At 43.2% G+C, this 18163-nt stretch overlaps 2 protein-coding genes across 2 annotated transcripts in view; both read right to left on the bottom strand.

Annotated features, from left to right (window-relative positions):
- The window catches only part of LOC141225676 (uncharacterized), a 38896-nt gene extending 24083 nt beyond the window's left edge, over positions 1 to 14813 (bottom strand). Inside the window, exons 1-4 of the mRNA XM_073667083.1 lie at positions 14696 to 14813; positions 14515 to 14612; positions 14226 to 14316; positions 10230 to 11368 (exon numbers count right to left, since the gene is read on the bottom strand). Of these exons, the coding sequence (XP_073523184.1) occupies positions 10230 to 11368; positions 14226 to 14316; positions 14515 to 14612; positions 14696 to 14780 (1413 nt within the window). The 5' untranslated portion in view covers positions 14781 to 14813. The remainder of the gene's footprint in view (positions 1 to 10229; positions 11369 to 14225; positions 14317 to 14514; positions 14613 to 14695) is intronic.
- Positions 14814 to 14857: 44 nt separating this feature from the next.
- LOC141225688 (oocyte zinc finger protein XlCOF29-like) overlaps positions 14858 to 18163 on the bottom strand; it is an 82740-nt gene continuing 79434 nt past the window's right edge. Inside the window, exons 2-3 of the mRNA XM_073667094.1 lie at positions 15212 to 15361; positions 14858 to 15082 (exon numbers count right to left, since the gene is read on the bottom strand). Coding sequence (XP_073523195.1) covers positions 14858 to 15082; positions 15212 to 15304 — 318 coding nt within the window. The 5' untranslated portion in view covers positions 15305 to 15361. The remainder of the gene's footprint in view (positions 15083 to 15211; positions 15362 to 18163) is intronic.

The raw sequence follows: 18163 nt of genomic DNA, 5'->3' as shown, positions 1-18163 counted from the left end.
CCCTCCTTTCTTTTTCTCAATCAGATTATTTTTATTTAACAAAACAAAGAAAGACCAACATTTTCTTTTTTTAAATAAACTTTGTGACAAAAAAAATAAAAAATAAAAACCAGTAAACAATACAAGAACCGGTATACAATGATATAAATCCCAATATTGCTCTATAGTACAATGTTTTGGAATAGTAATTTTACATTTGTACATAAATATCTGAATACTTCCTGACTGCTTATTTTTTTTCCTATTGAGACATCAAAAGAAAAAGAATATATCTAAGAAGGGACAATTGTGTGGACGGAGACAATTATTATTTGCTGACGCCTTGGGTATAAGGATATAAATTCCTGGTTTACTGTAAGGAAATGGACAAACGATCCAGTACAGTATTTCTGAGAAGGTTTTCTGAAGCAATACCTGGGGTAATTAACCATTGTTCCCATATGTGTATGAATTTCTTGAGAGCGTTCCTTTAATACAAGATCCCCTTTCCAAGCATAGAGTGTTATTTATCCTGGATTTTAGTTCTGTTATCGTTGGGGGAGAATTGTCTATCCAATGTAGGGCCATCAACTTTATGGCTGGGAATAATATTCTTGAGGTAGCTATTGCCATATGGGAGTCTGGGTCTACGTCCTCTCCCAGGAGTCCTAGGATACAGATTTTAGGTTCCAACTGAAGTTGTATCCCAGATACAGATAGTACAAGAGCGATCACCCCCTTCCAGTAGTCGCCAATATTTACACATTCCCACGTCATATGCATCAGGTGCGCGTCATTTTGACCACATCTAGGACATGTGTCATCAGTTTGTATTTCAATTTTAAATAAAGTACTTGGGGATCTATATACTCTTATGAATGAGAAGAATTCGGGACAATCTTTGTGACTCTGACAATGACAGATTCTGTGTCAAATCCAGTATTTCCCCCATTGCTCCTCAGATAACGGACCCACCTCCTCCTCCCATTTTGTCTTAACTATCAATATTATCCAAATGTAGGGCCAGTAACTGTCTATAAATAAGGGATATTAGACCTTTTGTATCCACTGCTTTAGCAATGGTATCTATTGGGTGATATCTATCAATCAGTATGGCGTTTATTCTAGTACCCCTATCCTCCCACTCACTAATATTATTTAGCTTCTGTAGCTCTGGTAAGTTATAGTTGTGCCATAAAGGAGTATAATTTGTGTACTTTCCAATCCCCAGAATATTTTTACCCCTATCCCACACCTTATATATTAACTTTAGTGTACGACATTTTAAGTAATTTTCTCGAGGAGGCCCTATATCTAGTACCGAGAATGGAAGCTTCCACTTGGTTCCTTCCATAAGTAGATGCCCTGAAATTACACAATATTTATCCCATCCATGAAACTACTTTAGCTCCATTCTAGCATTAAGCAGGTCTGCATATACCTGGAGGGAAGCAGATTGTTTATGTTGTTTGTCAAGGAGATCAATCCGCTCAAGCAAATGGGGACTTTAGCTGTTCTCTCCTTTTTTTAGCTTTTGTCTATGTTTTATTATTATCCCTCTGAGGACACATGTGAGTGCTTCCCATTTAAATGGTAAGGCAGTTTCATCATGCTCATATATTTGAAGGAGTCTATAGTCTCAAGAAGGTCTGAGACACAGAGTGAGTCTTTCGTCAGATTATCATTTAGGTTCCAACATCTGAAGCCTTGGTGGAGTCCGGCATAGTCAGATCTATAATATAACGGGAGATGAGAGTCTCTGTCTGAAGCCTTTATAGACTGCGCAAGCGTGACACGCCTGAGCAGTCCGGCTCCAGACAGAAGCAGGCATGGAGCCGTTACAGGTAAGAGGAGCGTATATGGTGCCAGAGATCACAGTATGCGTAGACACAGAACGCATACCGCGATCTCCGGCGCCATACTTACCTGACCGGGAGGAGCGTTGCCGCGGCGCCTTTCTTTGCCGGAGACCGGGGCAGGAGTGGAGGCGTCAGAGTCAGCACATGCGCATAGCGCTATCTGGCGCCATTTGCTGAAGACACATTTGCAGTGTGTCTTCAGCAAAATGGCGCCGGACAGCGTGGTATGGGCACGCGCTACTCCGGCGCCGCACTCCTCCCCCGGCCTCCGGCAGAACAGAACACCACAGCGCTGGAGCACAGGGAAGAAAGGTGAGTATAAGTGCTTATTTTTTTGTATGTGTGCAGAGTGAAAGGAATGAGGGGTGCCATACATACCAGGATTGGGGGGCGAGGGGGCCACACATCAGGATTGGGGGATGAGGGATACCAAGCATACCAGTATTGGGGGATGAGGGGTACCATGCATACCAGTATTGGGGGATGAGGGGTACCATGCATACCAGGATTGGGGGATGAGGGGTACCATGCATACCAGGATGAGGAATTGGGTGCCATGCATACCAGGATGAGGGGTACCACGCATACCAGGATTGGGGGGATGAGGGGTGCCATACATATCAGGATAGGGATGAGGAGTGCCATGCATACAAGGATTGGGGGGGTGAGGGGACCATGCATACCAGGATTGGGGGGGTGAGGGGTGCCATGCATACCAGAATAGGGATGAGGAGTACCATACATACCAGGATAGGGATGGGGTACCATGCATACCAAAATAGGCATGAGGGGTACCCTACATACCAGGATAGGAATGAGGGGTACCATGCATACCAGGATGAGGGATGGGGTGCCATGCATACCAGGATAGGAATGCGGGGTACCATGCATACCAGGATAGGGATGGGGTACCATGAATACCAGGATAGGGATGAGTGGTACCATACATACCAGGATAAGGATGAGGGGTATAATACATACCAGGATAGGAATGCGGGATACCATGCATACCAGGATGAAGGGTACCATGCATACCAGAATAAGGATAAGGGGTACCATGCATACCAGTATAGGGATGAGGGGTGCCATGCATACCAGGATGAGGGATGAGGAGTACCATACATACCAGGATAGGAATTGGGGATACCATGCATACCAGGATGAGTAATGGGGTGCCATGCATACCAGGATAGAAATGCCGGGTACCATGCATACCAGGATAGGGATGAGGGGTACCATACATACCAGGATAGGAATGCGGGGTACCATGCATACCAGGATGAGGGGTACCATGCATGCCAGAATATGGATGAGGGGTGCCATGCATACCAGGATTGGGGATGAGGGGTGCCATGCATACCAGGATTGGGGATGAGGCGTGCCATGCATACCAGGATGGGGGTGAGGGGTGCCATCCATACCAGGATGGGGATGAGGGGTGCCATGCATACCAGGATAGGGATGAGGTACCATGAATACCAGGATAGGGATGAGTGGTACCATACATACCAGGATAAGGATGAGGGGTATAATACATACCAGGATAGGAATGCGGGATACCATGCATACCAGGATGAAGGGTACCATGCATACCAGAATAAGGATGAGGGGTACCATGCATACCAGTATAGGGATGAGGGGTGCCATGCATACCAGAATGAGGGATGAGGAGTACCATACATACCAGGATAGGAATTGGGGATACCATGCATACCAGGATGAGTAATGGGGTGCCATGCATACCAGGATAGAAATGCGGGGTACCATGCATACCAGGATAGGGATGAGGGGTACCATACATACCAGGATAGGAATGCGGGGTACCATGCATACCAGGATGAGGGGTACCATGCATGCCAGAATAGGGATGAGGGGTGCCATGCATACCAGGATTGGGGATGAGGGGTGCCATGCATACCAGGATTGGGGATGAGGCGTGCCATGCATACCAGGATTGGGGATGAGGCGTGCCATGCATACCAGGATGGGGGTGAGGGGTGCCATCCATACCAGGATGGGGATGAGGGGTGCCATGCATACCAGGATAGGATGGTGGGGACAGGTTGGGGGCAGCACATACCAGCATGGGAGACCATATACCAATAAAAATGCTCGCCACCCGGGCGTAGAAAGGGTTCAATAGCTAGTTACAATGTACAGGAGCATGATCTGACCATACAGCAGTTCCTACCTGAGATGTAGGTTGCCATGTAGGCAAGTGACGGCTAATTAAGAAAAGGACTATATGGCTATGCATATTGTGTAAAGGAGAATAATAGGCATAATCCTTTACGTCTGGATGTAGTATCCTCCATACATCGCCCAGTTGAGATCAAAGCACAATTAGCAAAGCTTTTGTTTGTGTTTTAGATTGGTGACTCCAGCCCAGGGACGGGTCTAAAGAAGGATCCAAGACAAAATTAAAGTCACCTCCAATGATGATAAGGTCCTCCGCAAAATATTTTAGTTTGTTTAAGTAATGACGGCATGTCTTAATTTGGTCACAATTAGGGAGATAGAAGTTTGCCAAAGTCAAAATTTTGGAGTAGATGGAGATCTTAACAAACCCGAACCTCCTCTCCGTGTCAGACAGTGTGTCTACAATAGTATGCAGCAGTGATCTGTGGCGGCCGATACTCAGCACCTTAGACTTCAAAACTGCATTTTTATGGGACGCCAAGATGAATAATATCTATTAGTAATCTGAGGTACAGTATATGATCGCCTCTAAAGTGTGACTCCTGAAGAAAGAGAAAATGTACGTGCTGTTTATGCCTACGATAAAACACTTGAGCTCCTTTCTCTGGAACATTAAGTCCTCTGACATTTAATGAACAAGTTTTGAGTTGTGCCATATTATATGAAAAAAAGGGGGAATGGAAGAGAGAAAGGTTAAGAGAAAAGAGGAAGTATAGACGGTAGATAGTAATGTCTACCTCTCAGTGTCTAAGAAGTATAGATAATGAATATATCAAAACAGTAGGAAATTGCGAAACAAGCAGATCCCAATGCAAGTCCCTAACTGGGGGTTGTCTTTACAGGCGTAAGTCAAACTTTCAGTTCTAGGATTCCTATTAGGTGGAACCATGGAATATAAAGCAAGTAATGTAATACAGCCTGATATTACAGTAGTATCATGTGAACTCAACTTATATCCTGGTCTAAGATCTTATATGAATTTAGACATTCTATATAGTGGAAGAGTGGCACCTAACGCTCTATTTAGATATATCTAATTATATGCTTAACCCCTTTACAACCCAAGGTGGTTTGCACGTTAATGACTAGGCCAATTTTTACAATTCTGACCACTGTCACTTTATGAGGTAATTACTCTGGAACGCTTCAACGGATCTCCCTGATTCTGAGAATGTTTTTTCGGGACATATTGTACTTCATGATTGTGGTAAAATTTCTTCGATATCACTTGCGTTTATTTGTGAAAAAAACGGAAATACGGCGAAAATTTTGAACATTTTGCAATTTTCAAAATTTGAATTTTTATGCCCTTAAATCAGAGAGATATGTCACACAAAAGAGTTAATAAATAACATTTCCCACATATCTACTTTGCATCAGCACAATTTTGGAACCAAAATTTTTTTTTGTTAGGGAGCTATAAGGGTTAAAAGTTGACCAGCGATTTCTCATTTTTCCAACAAAATTTACAAAACCATTTTTTTAGGGACCACATCACATTTGAAGTCACTTTGAGAGGTCTTTATGACAGAAAATACCCAAAAGTGACACCATTCTAAAAACTGCACCCCTCAAGGTGCTCAAAACCACATTCAAGAACTTTATTAACCCTTCAGGTGCTTCACAGGAATTTTTGGAATGTGGAAGAAAAAAATGAACATTTAACTTTTTTCACAAAAATGTTACTTTAGACCCAATATTTTTTATTTTCGCAGGGGTAACAGGAAAAAATGGACCCCAAAATTTGTTGTGCAATTTCCCCTGGGCACGCAGATACCCCATATGTGGGGAAAAACCACTGACTGGGCGCACGGTAGGGCTCGGAAGGGAAGGAGCGCCATTTGACTTTTTGATTGTAAAATTTGCTTGAATAATTAGCGGACGCCATGTTGCGTTTGGAGAGCCCCTGATGTGCCTAAACAGTGGAAACCCCCCACAAGTGACCCCATTTTGGAAACTAGACCCCCCAAGGCACCTATCTAGATGCATAGTGAGCACTTGGAACCCTCAGGTGCTTCACAAATTGATTCGTAAAAATGAAAAAGTGGAAAAAAAATACTTTTTCATTATTACGGATCAATTTGTGAAGCACCTAGGGGTTCCAAGTTCTCACTATGCATCTAGATAGGTGCCTTGGGGGGTCTAGTTTCCAAAATGGGGTCACTTGTGGTGGAGCTCCACTGTTTAGGCACATCAGGGGCTCTCCAAACGCAACATGGTGTCCGCTAACAATTTGAGCCAATTTTCCATTCAATATGTTAGCGGACACCATGTCGCGTTTGGAGAGCCCCTGATGTGCCTAAACAGTGGAGCTCCCCCACAAGTGACCCCATTTTGGAAACTATACCCCTCAAGGATTTTATTAAGGGGTATAGCGAACATTTTGAACCCAGAGGTACGACACAGAATTTGATAACATTAGGTCATCATATTGAATAAGTTGTCATTGCTCTTGAGCGCAAGTGCTCGCTACTTGAGGTTGCATCGGGTACTCAGGTATGCACCATGTATCATGGGTGCTCAAGTGAAATGCTCGAGTCCCTGCCCGCATGTTTCACGGTTATTAGACACCCACAAAATACATGCGGGGATCGCTCGTGCATGGCATGCAATCCCCGCGAGGTTTTTTTGGCCGCAAAGCATATGGGGCGGAGACTCGAGCACCCGCGATACTCAGTGCATACCCGAGCACCCGATGCAAACTCAAGTAACGAGCACTTGCGCTCAACACTAGTCGCCATATCGTCATCTTTTTTTTTTTTTTTTACATTGGAAAAAAAAAACAACCCCAACCCTAACATTAGCACAACCCCAACCCCAGCCCTAGCGTTTATTTTTTACAGCGTTCCTCATGCGGTATAAGTGATGAGATTACTTTATTCTTTGAGTCAGTGCGATTACAGCGATACCAGAATCATATCGGGTTTTTATGATTGACAGCTGTCACACACTAAAAGACACATATTTTGTAAAATCTAGTTTTTGCATCGCCATATTTTGGCCTACAGAGTCATGTGACGGCTCGTTTTTTGCGGGATGAGTTGACGTTTTTATTGGTGCCATTTTCAGGCACGTGACATTTTTTGATCGCTTTCTATTCCTATTTTTGGGAGGCAGAATAAACAAAAACCAACAATTCAGGAATTGTGTTTTTTTACATTTTTTTATTCTGCTCCGCATGTGGTAATATTGATAAGGCAGCTTTATTCTTCGGGTCAGTACGTTTACAGCGGTACCACATTTATATAGTTTTTCCATGTTTTGGCGCTTTTACACAGTAAAAGCTATTTTATAGAAAAAAATATTTTTTTGCATCGCTTTATTCTGAGAGCTCTAACTTTTTGATTTTTCAGATGATGGAGCTGTATGGCGGCTTGTTTTTTGCGGGATGAGATGACGTTTTCAGCGGTACCATTTTTATTTATATTCATCTTTTTGATCGCGTGTTATTCCATTTTTTGTTTGGCGGTATGATGATAAAGCATTGTTTTTTGCTTTGTTTTTTTATTTTTTTTTTACCGTGTTCACTGAAGGGGTTAACTAGTGGAAGTTTTCTAGGTCAGGTCGTTACGGACGCGGCGATACCAAATATGTATACTTTTATTGTTTTTTTTTTTTTCATAATAATATTTATTGATGGGTACATTATATTTTTATTTTTAGTGGATTATTTTTTTTATATTTTTACAATTTTTTTTTTATTTTTTTTTTCACTTTCAGACACTTTTTTTTACTTTTTTTACTTTGTCCCACTATGGGACTTTCACTTTTTTTATTCTGATCGCCTGCATGGCACAGGAATGCAGCACCATCCCTGTGCCATGCAGGCTGTCAGCGCTGGACAGGGAGAAGATTGTTTGGAGATGCACTGCGCATGTCCAAGCAATCTTCCTGCTGTCTGGTGACCCGGATGTTGTCATGACGACATCGGGTCGTCATGGCAACACCCGGGAAGCCGCTTCAGACAGCGCTGGAAGCCGGAAGAGGAGGTGAGTATCGCCGATCACCTCCCCTTGCCCCCGCAATGCCGCGATCAACTTCGATCGCAGCATCGCGGGGGTTAATGTGCTGGGGGTGGTGCAGGACCGCTCCCTGCACATAGTATCGGGTGTCAGCTGTAACAATCAGCTGACACCCGGCGGCGATCGCGCCCGCACAGCCTGTGTGCGCGCGCAATCGCCATGACGTACTAATACGGGTCAGGCTCTTAAAGCCCAGGGCACTGACGCGTATTAGTATGTCATGGGCTTTAAAGGGGTTAAAGAAATAAGTAAGCATCTGCAAACTGTCTCTCATCAGGGAAGACAAGATTCATTTCAGGAGCTCATATGATTGGCAGGTTCCTTTCCCATCTGGCTGCATCACCATCAAGTTCATGATCCATTGAACGCCTTCTGTGACATGCTGGAACTCTCTGTGGCAATGGTGGAGCAGGTGGCCAGTCAGATATATGGAATGTCCAGGGCATCACAAATAGGTCTCATGTTGCTTGGATCTTTGAAAATATACAGCTGGAATGGGTACCCCCAGGAGTACATCAGGCCATTTTCCCGGATGGCATCAAGTAGTGGTTTCAATACCCTTCTTTTAGCAAGTGTCATTCAGGATAGATATGTGAGCAATTATATGCGTTTTCCATTGAAATCACCAGGACCCAACTCCTCTGCTTTACTCACAATGGCCTCTTTTACATTGAAAAAATGTATGCGACAGATAATGTCCCTTGGATGCTCAGGATCTGGGCCATGATTGCCTATTGTACGGTGCGCCTTATAAATCTCCACCTCCTTATCAATAGGATCACCAAGGATACTATGAATAATGATCGCAGTGTTGGCATAATCACTTGTGCATTGATGCTTTCAGGTATACCCCTTATCCAGATATTATTGTGATTTAAACAGATGGTTTATTTACTGGCTGTGAAGATCCAGTGTTAGTTTCTGAGCATTATGATGGCCTCTAACTTGGACGACATTATCCTCTAATCTCTGTACCTTGTCAGTAAGCTGTGACAGGATAGAAGTGAGGGGACGTATTTCAGTAATGTATGTGGTCTCCAGCCTCTGAATATATTGCTCCATATCTTCTTTAGTAGGGATAGACGCAATCTGATATACAAATAAGTTATGTTGTTCCCCATATCAGAATAACCTGTGGCTGTGGGGTAAATGTCCCTGTGAAGCAAGCACTGCTCAGCATGGGGGCTTTGGTGAGAGTACAGGGAGATTTATGGAGCTGTTTTCTTGTGAGGCCTACATTAAGAGAGAAGTTGGTGCAGGACTTACTGTCTGGAGCTGTCTGGCATCATGAGGGTTAAGGATGCTTCTTTTTCCATGCTGAGCTCAGGCAGTAATAGCTCCGGAGCAGGAAGATAAGACCTTCCATAAGAAACGCTGCATACCAGACATGCTGACGGAGGTGGAGGACCTCAGATTAACCTCTGATCTCTTCTTTCTTTTCCATATCGAAAGTCATGTTTGAGGCTGTAAATTGCTTATAATTCCCCAAGGAGCATGGTCTGAAGAGAGTGCTTTCAGTGTGTGCATTCTCTTGGTGCTATGTCCAGGCCATGTCCTTCCTGTTGATGTACAATGCGTCTAAAGGTGGCGTTGATTGGGGGCAGGATTGTGTGATGTAACAATCTTGTATGATGCAACATCCTTACAGAAACGCGAGTTGTGACACCAATGGAACAGCGCCAGAACAGGAAGTGCGTATGAGTGTTTTTATTTTAACAAGACCAAACATTAGGAATGAGAAGGAGTTGTCCTAGTAGTGGACAACCCCTTTATGAAGATACAATTTTCGGTTAAAAATGAAAAAGGCTTCTCCCCTGTGTGACCTCTGAAGTTTAAGAGTTGATTTCCGTGTAAAACATTTCCCGCATTAAGAACATGAAAATGGATTCTCGTCTGTGTGAGTACTTTGGGAACTAAGAAGTGATGATTTCTTCACAAAACATTTCCCACATTCTAAACAGGAAAAAGGTTTCTCCCCTGTGTGAGTTCTGTTGTGCTCAACCAAATCTATTTTTCGGCTAAAACATTTTCCACATTCTGGACAAAAAAAAGGCTTCTTCCCTGTGTGAGTTCTCTGATGTCTGATACAACATGATTTCGCTGTAAAACATTTCCCTCATTCTGAATATGAAAAAGGCTTCTCCTCTGTGTGAGTTCTCTGGTGATTAACCAAATCTGATTTCCGGCTAAAACATTTTCCACATTCTGAACAGGAAAAAGGCTTCTCCCCTGTGTGAATTCTCTGATGGCTGATAAAACTTGATTTCGCTGTAAAATATTTTCCACATTCTGAACAGAAAAAAGGCTTCTCCCCTGTGTGAGTTCTCTGGTGCTTAAACAAATCTGATTTCCGGCTAAAACATTTTCCACATTCTGAACAGGAAAAAGGCTTCTCCCCTGTGTGAGTATTGTTATGCTCAACCAAATCTGATTTCCGGCTAAAACATTTTCCACATTCTGAACAGGAAAAAGGCTTCTCCCCTGTGTGAATTCTCTGATGGCTGATAATACTTGATTTCGCTGTAAAACATTTTCCACATTCTGAACAGAAAAAAGGCTTCTCCCCTGTGTGAGTTCTCTGGTGCTTAACCAAATCTGATTTCCGGATAAAACATTTTCCACATTCTGAACAGGAAAAAGGCTTATCCCCTGTGTGAATTCTCTGATGGCTGATAAAACTTGATTTCGCTGTAAAACATTTTCCACATTCTGAACAGAAAAAAGGCTTCTCCCCTGTGTGAGTTCTCTGGTGCTTAACCAATTCTGATTTCCGGCTAAAACATTTTCCACATTCTGAACAGGAAAAAGGCTTCTCCCCTGTGTGATTTCTCTGATGGCTGATAAAACTTGATTTCTCTGTAAAACATTTTCCACTTTCTGAACAAGAAAATGGCTTCTCCTCTGTGTGACTTCGCTGGTGATTAACAAGATCTGATTTCTGGTTAAAAAATTTCCCACACTTGAAACAAAAAAATCTAGTTTCTGCTGTGTGAATGCTTTGATGCTTAGGAGAAGACTTTTCGAGGGAAAAACTATTTCCATATTCTGAACATGAAAATGGCTTCTTTGCTTTAGGAGCAATTTGTTTTTTAATGCTTATTTTGTGACTTTGATTTTCCTTAGCAGTCGGTAATGAATCAGAAGACAGGAACTGTTTCAAATGATCAGATGACAGATCTTTGCTGTGAATGGATGATGGTATATCTGGAGCAATGGCATTCACTTCAATTGTATCCTGTGTGATCTCAAGATCATCTGATTTAAAAATTGAAGATGTCAGCTGTCCCACTGATCTCCTGGTACAGTCATCTGCCAAGAATAAAACCAATTATTATTTATGAATAACATATCCTTAAAATTTATATTGTTGAATATTGCTACTTAAACTCTCCGTAAAAATGTACTTTATGTAAAAGTATCATTATTTAGCAAGAAAACATCACAGAAAAAATCAGCCATACCAACACCAAATCAGATAACAAATGCATTAGCATTTTAGTGTTGGTTGGGTGTACTGGGGTGTCTGTCCATGTGGGGTGCACTTATATAGTGCTGGGCAGCCTTCCTACCCAGTATGGACATCATCAGTATCCTAAGTCAGACACTGTGCATCAAAACTACCTGTGTGACTGGCGTCCTATGCAAGCTTCATCTGTGTGCATCTTTAATACTAGGCAACCACTCCCTCCATGAATTGGTACGATTGTGAGTGGTTGCTCCATAAGTATTTTGCACCTGCGCTGCCCCCACCTTTATCATGGGCGTCTGTGGCATCCTGCTAGTGCATTTGTTATATGATTTGGTGTTGGTAAGGCTGTATCTTTTTCTGTGATTTTTTTTTTTATTTTGCCCTATGTTAGCCGTCATTATTCACCAAGACAATAACAGTTCACAGTCTAATAGAAAACCTCATAGGATGAACCAGTGGAGTGTAGTGTCCAACTGTTTGTTAATTCTGCCTCCCAAATATGGAATAAAAAGCCACCAAACAATGTTATGTAGGTGAAATAATACCAATAAAAACTTCTACTCATCTCACAAAAAACAAGTCCCCACTCAGATCCATCATCTGTCAATGGAAAACCAGAGGTTTCCACATTATTAGTGGCTCAAAGGCTTTTGAAAAGCAACATGACTTCCATAACCCAATCCAGCAATATCCGCTCTCCCAAAGTCAGATCTCCCCCTCACTTCTGAGCCTTGCAGTGCGCTCAAAACACATTTAGCATCCATGTATTTGGCATTACTATAGTGAGAAGAACCCACTTAATTTACGGTGTGTGTCTCCTGGAGCACAATTTGGGCACTATGTGTTGGGTAATGAAATTATATATTTGTAATTTTCACTCTCCATCATCCTGCGTGCTAATTTCCGGAAAGTGCCTGTGGAGTCAAAATAGTCACTACTCCTATAGATTATTTCACTGAGGGTTATAATTTCCAAAATGGAGTCACTTTATGGGGATTTCTACTGCTCTGGTTTTCTGACATTTGGTCACATTAGGGCTTCTGCAAATAGTGGGTCCCATCTCCTCTGGGATCTGCTCCTGCAACGTCTGCTACTCTCACCAGGAGCTGCCTTATTCATCCTGCAGGCGGCGCTGGTGATGGAGGAGACGTCAGAACCAGAAGCTCTGGGCGGCGCAGGCTCTGTCCAGCCACTAAGATTAGGGTGACTGGGACCAGTAGTACCATCCACTCTGCCAGTATGGGTGTGTGTGCTGTCCAGCTGGAGTAATCTGCTCCCTGCTTCAGCCATTTGGAAAGCACCGCACCCTACTAAAGCTGGAAGCATATTGCGGGAAGCTGCCAGATACAGCCTTGTTCTCCTCTGGTTCAGTCCTCTGTGCTCAGCTCCCGGCTTGTGTATTTGTTTCCTGTTGTGGCCTCGGCCCATTTACTGACTACTTTTGTGTGAATTTGTATTTTCTCTGACCTCCATGTTCTGACCCGGCTATCTGACTATTCTTCTTGCCATCTCACACCACAGAACATTAGATAACACTGTGGCCCAAGCCTAGGGGGTCTCTGTCTAAGTCCAAATCCATGTAGAGGGGTTAAAGGATGATGAGCAAGGCAAACCCTGGGATCTGGAAAATGGAGTAGATAGCACCAAGCCTGTTTGTGGTAGCCATCTTTTGAACTGCCAGGTGACAACGAACAGAAGAATTCCAAAGTTATCACCATATAAAGTGACACGCGTCAGATTTGAAAACTGGGCCTAGATAGGAACACAAAACTGGCTGCAGGAAGGGGTTAAATCAGAGTATTTTGGGTACTAACTACTATAGTCAAAACTGTGAGTATAGACAATAACACATCTACTGAAATGATCAAACTCAACAGTCTCCATCAGTAAGTAGTGAGTAACTAGTGGTGAAACCTCTCTGGGGTAATTAGAGTATGGGGCTCGGGGGCTCTTCGTAATCTAAACTATCGTAAGGGACAATATTTTCTGTCAGATGATTTTCAAGAAGAAATATTAGACATTCAAAGAAAACTTTTTATAATAATGCAGAGATGAGGTGTCTTAAATTTATCTTAGAGATATATCGTGGCACAGGTGTAATGTTTTTTTTTGTTTAGTTTATCACAATCTGGTTTGAAGTTAGCCGGTTTTAAAAGAAACTGAAAAGTCAGGATAAAGGGAAACTCTGCTGTTATTGTACAGACATTCACACTTGGCCCTCACTGCAAATTTAATGTTGTAGATCATAAATGTGAAGTTTGGCCAGAAAGACTGGACCTGGTCTTGTAGGGACCATATGAGCACATTCAGCAGCACAGAAGGGAGAGAAGGTAGATTCATCCAATAAGATATCAGGGATCTAGGAAGCCAACAGCATCATTACCCTCTGCTTTCACTTACAGTCCCATCATATTTTTCTTCAAGTGATTTTCTGGCTTTGTGGTTTACAGATCTGGGCAGGTAACATCTCCTAATCACAGGGGGTAGGTGGATCCTCCAGGTTGTAAATTCTATGGAAAAAGCTTTCAATGCCCAAAATCATTTGAACAGTTTTGGGTGGAAGAGAATGTTGTGGTCTAGAGGCAAAATGGTGATCACATGATAGTAATACAGCCGGACTACACAACCGATAAAGCAGCCACAGCCGGTGACTGAGAAGAATCTGTGACTTCTCTGCATTTAGTGGTCACTACTCACCTGGGTAGTCATATGTAGGAATCTCCTCTTTACACCGCTCATCACCCCTCACATATGTCTCTGTAGTATTAATATGGGTCAGATCTTCACCCTGAAACAAATATTGTAAAAGTCACAGACAGATGGAGAAGTCCCATCTATGATCAGCTCTAATCCTGCCATCTCCACCGTTCTCATTACACAAATAGAAAACATATAATACTGGTGGATAAAACAAGACTGAACACAAGACCTTCACAGCCGTCTACACATCATAGGGGAGATCTCATGACACCTTCTCTCCATCTACCTGATGATCCTGAGGAACATTGGGATCTTCTTGTTTACAGTCATGTGGAAGAAAAGGATGGGGACATCTCTCTGGTGTTGTCCTCTTACTGGATAGATCTGGAAGAAACACATACAGAGACTGAATTCACTCTTTACATACAGATAATTATAGGCCGTGTGTATTTAGTCCTGTCTATTACCTGGTGATGTGAGGGGCTGGGGAACCTCCATCATGATGTCCTTGTACAGATCTTTGTGTCCTTCTAAATACTCCCACTCCTCCATGGAGAAATAGACAGCGAAATCCTGACATCTTATAGGAACCTGACACATATAATGATACAGTCATCCCCCCGATCCTTTCATAGCGTTACTGTATAATATCCCAGTATTCCCAGCAGTGTCACCTCTCCAGTCAGCAGCTCAATCATCTTGTAGGTGAGATCTAGGATCTTCTGGTCATTGATGTCCTCATGTATCAAGGGGTGAGATGGAGGCCCTGTGATTGGGCTCAGGGGTCTTTCCCATCCCTTAGACACAGGGGCCTGACAGCATACACTAGCGGTCTTCTTCACTAATGTGTAATCCTGGTTATGGAGAGACACATTATTAAATCTCACTACAGACATTTCCAGAGTCCTCACCTCTCCAGTTCTGTCCATCTGTTATTCCCATAGATAAGAATGATGTAATGTGACGTCATCAGAATCTCTCACCTCTCCAGTAAGCCGGAAGAGGATCTCTAGGGTGAGGTGTAATATCCTCTCCGCCATCTTATCTCTGTCCATATCCATCTTTGATGGGTCCATAAGGAAAATTCTCTTAAATAGAAGATCTTCACTGAGAGGATCTGATATTGTAGGGACCTGAATGAGAAGATGATGAGCCGATGTAACATCATAAAAATCCTGTGTAATAATACAATTACTGGAGATAATAAAAGGAAACATATGAGGAGATATATTATTTTACAGTATTTAGTTTTCTTCTTTACATCTAGTAATAAAACCTATATATTTTAGGCCACAGACAGCAAGCAGTTTCTTTCTTGGAGTCTGTAGCTGAACACATTTCTCAAAGACTCATCTTCCTTATTGCTAATTCTCGCCTCATTTACCAACACTAGAATCAGCATTAGCATAGGTGCAGGAGATATTCATTACACGTGACATGAGAAATAACTACTTCATGATGAGGACGACATATTCATCTTCTACTACGGCTCTTGAAACATATTTAGCCAGAGTGCTTCACTGACTACATCTCCACAGGCCGTCTATATCAGGGTTCCCCAACTCCAGTCCTCAAGGCCCACCAACAGGTCATGTTTTCAGGATTTCCTTAGTATTGCACAGGTGATAATTCCATCACCTGCACAGGCAATAATTCCATCACCTGTGCAATACTAAGGAGATCCTGAAAACCTGACCTGTTGGTGGGCCTTGAGGACTGGAGTTGGGGAACACTGGTCTATATGAATGTTTCCCGTCTTCCCCGGACTGTAATCTTCTATCACGTTAGATCTCATGTCTGATTCACACACAGAAGTTTGAGGCTTTGACACATGGTAAGGTTTTTATTATACATAGCAGGCCTATCCTGAATGGGTGCACCTTGCCATGGTGGGATAGCTTTCATGCTATTTTTGATCAAAAACAGTGTTGCTAAGAACCCTATTTTATTTAAATGCACTTTTGCTTTTTATTTATTTATTTATTTACAGCAGGGTTTATGACCATTTTTCTTCTTATAGTTTTTTTTTCTGATTAATGGCCCTAGTAAACATACATTTATGTGCTGCATGGATACCAACTAAAACCAAGCTCAAATTCTGTGTTTTTTCACGGGCACCATAGTGGCCGTGTGGGAAGACGCTATGGATGATACACCCCTAACTATCCAACTATCATTTGGTAAAAATCTCATAGGTCCTGGATTCATTAGTACCTGCACGAAGAATGGGGCTAAGTGAGTATTTATTAAAGGGAATCCACTCAACCGACTATCCCATGGCTGATTAAAGGGAATCTGTCACCCGCTGGGACTTATCTAACCTCTAATATGGGGATACAGGTGATAGAAATGTGAATCTATACTTACCTGTATGCCTCATATTAGAGGTCTGTTTGCTGTGAAATGGCTTTTTATTCAGTGAAGATTCCGATGCTTGCGGGCCGGGAAGAAATTCCCTGTGACGTGCAGTTAGCATGTCCAGGTCCCGCGCACTTCACTTTTTACGGAAGGTGCAGTTGTACTGTGTACTATGCAGTCATAGTACTGCAGGGATCTTGTGTGCAGGTGCCGGTGAGTCACGGTGAATTCCCGGCGCCTTGGCTCAAGATCTCTGCAGTACTATGGCTGCATAGTACAGAGTACAAGTGCGTCACTACCATAAAAAGCGCGCAGGCGCGGGATCTGGACATGGCGACTGCACGTCACAGGGCACTGTGACATGCAGGAAAGGGGGGAAATATTTTAATCAACACAGTAGGCGGGGATTTCTTCCCGTCCCCTGGCCAGCAAGCATAGGAATCTTCACTGAATAAAAAGCCATTTCACAACAAACAGACCTCTAATATGAGGCATAGATGTATAGATTCACATTTCTACCACCTGTATGTCCATATTAGAGGTCAGATAAGTCCCAGGGGGTGACAGATTCCCTTTAATCAGCCGTGGGGAAGTCATAAAACCAGATATGTATCAAGGTATTGTAAGGTGGCTAATGGCCGCGTAGTCGATGAGAGGTATGTGTCACAGAGATGGCTGGTCTCTGTGATGTAACCCGGAGTGTTTCTCTAGGGCACATAAGCACTAAGAGGATCGTTTGGTGCACCTGGGAGCCGGGTTACGGGTAGCTAGGAGAGAATGGGTGGGTCCAGCTACCCACATACCTCACCTCTGGGTGTGGTTAACAGCCTATAAAATGGAGGCAGTTGTTTGGCACATGGTCTGTGTGTTTGGAGGGAGAAGACCTCCTGTGTATGTTTGTCTTCAGACCAAGCCAGGACACTGGACGCTAGTCCAGCTTGTGTGCCACACAGGCCTGGCTGAGCAGAGACCTGATAAGGACATTTACTTTGTTTGCCTGATCTAAAGGCTATTTGCTTTTCTGTTTGGCTTCTGGGTTTATGAAGCAATAAACCCACATGAACTTTTAAAGGAACATGCCTCACGTTTTCCTCCTGTCGCACCCAAGTGAGTAAAACCTCTACAATTGGTGTTAGACGTGCGGGCAGTGTTCCCAGCAGAGATGTGTGACTGCTACAGGAAAACTTGCATGTCCTGGGTGAAGTCTGTTGCAAGCCATCAAGCATCGCCAGATGTAGCAACAGGAGACCAACAGGCTGTTGCTACAGCAGATCCAGCAGCACCAGCAGGAACAATGGCAGCAGATGCAGCTTCTGGCAACCGCCATCCAGGGCAGGAAGAATGCCCCAAACCCAGGTCCGGCTGATGACTCCCACGTCCCGAAGGCAGTAAGACGGGCTTTGCAGAAAATGACCCCTGGGGATGACATTGAAGGTCGTTGAGAGGGAGAAACTTCCGCCAGAGCATTGGGCAGAGGTACTGACGCCATACTTGATGGGAGAGCCCCAGAAGGTGTACTATGATTTAGCTTTGCAGGACGCCAAAGAGTATGGCAAGCTAAAAACTGAGATTCTCTT

This window comes from Phyllobates terribilis, unplaced genomic scaffold (assembly GCF_046119375.1).
Source record: "Phyllobates terribilis strain yellow unplaced genomic scaffold, ASM4611937v1 Scaffold_411__1_contigs__length_1673714, whole genome shotgun sequence".
NCBI lineage: Eukaryota > Metazoa > Chordata > Amphibia > Anura > Dendrobatidae > Phyllobates > Phyllobates terribilis.
This window is presented reverse-complemented; position numbering and strand designations above follow the sequence as displayed.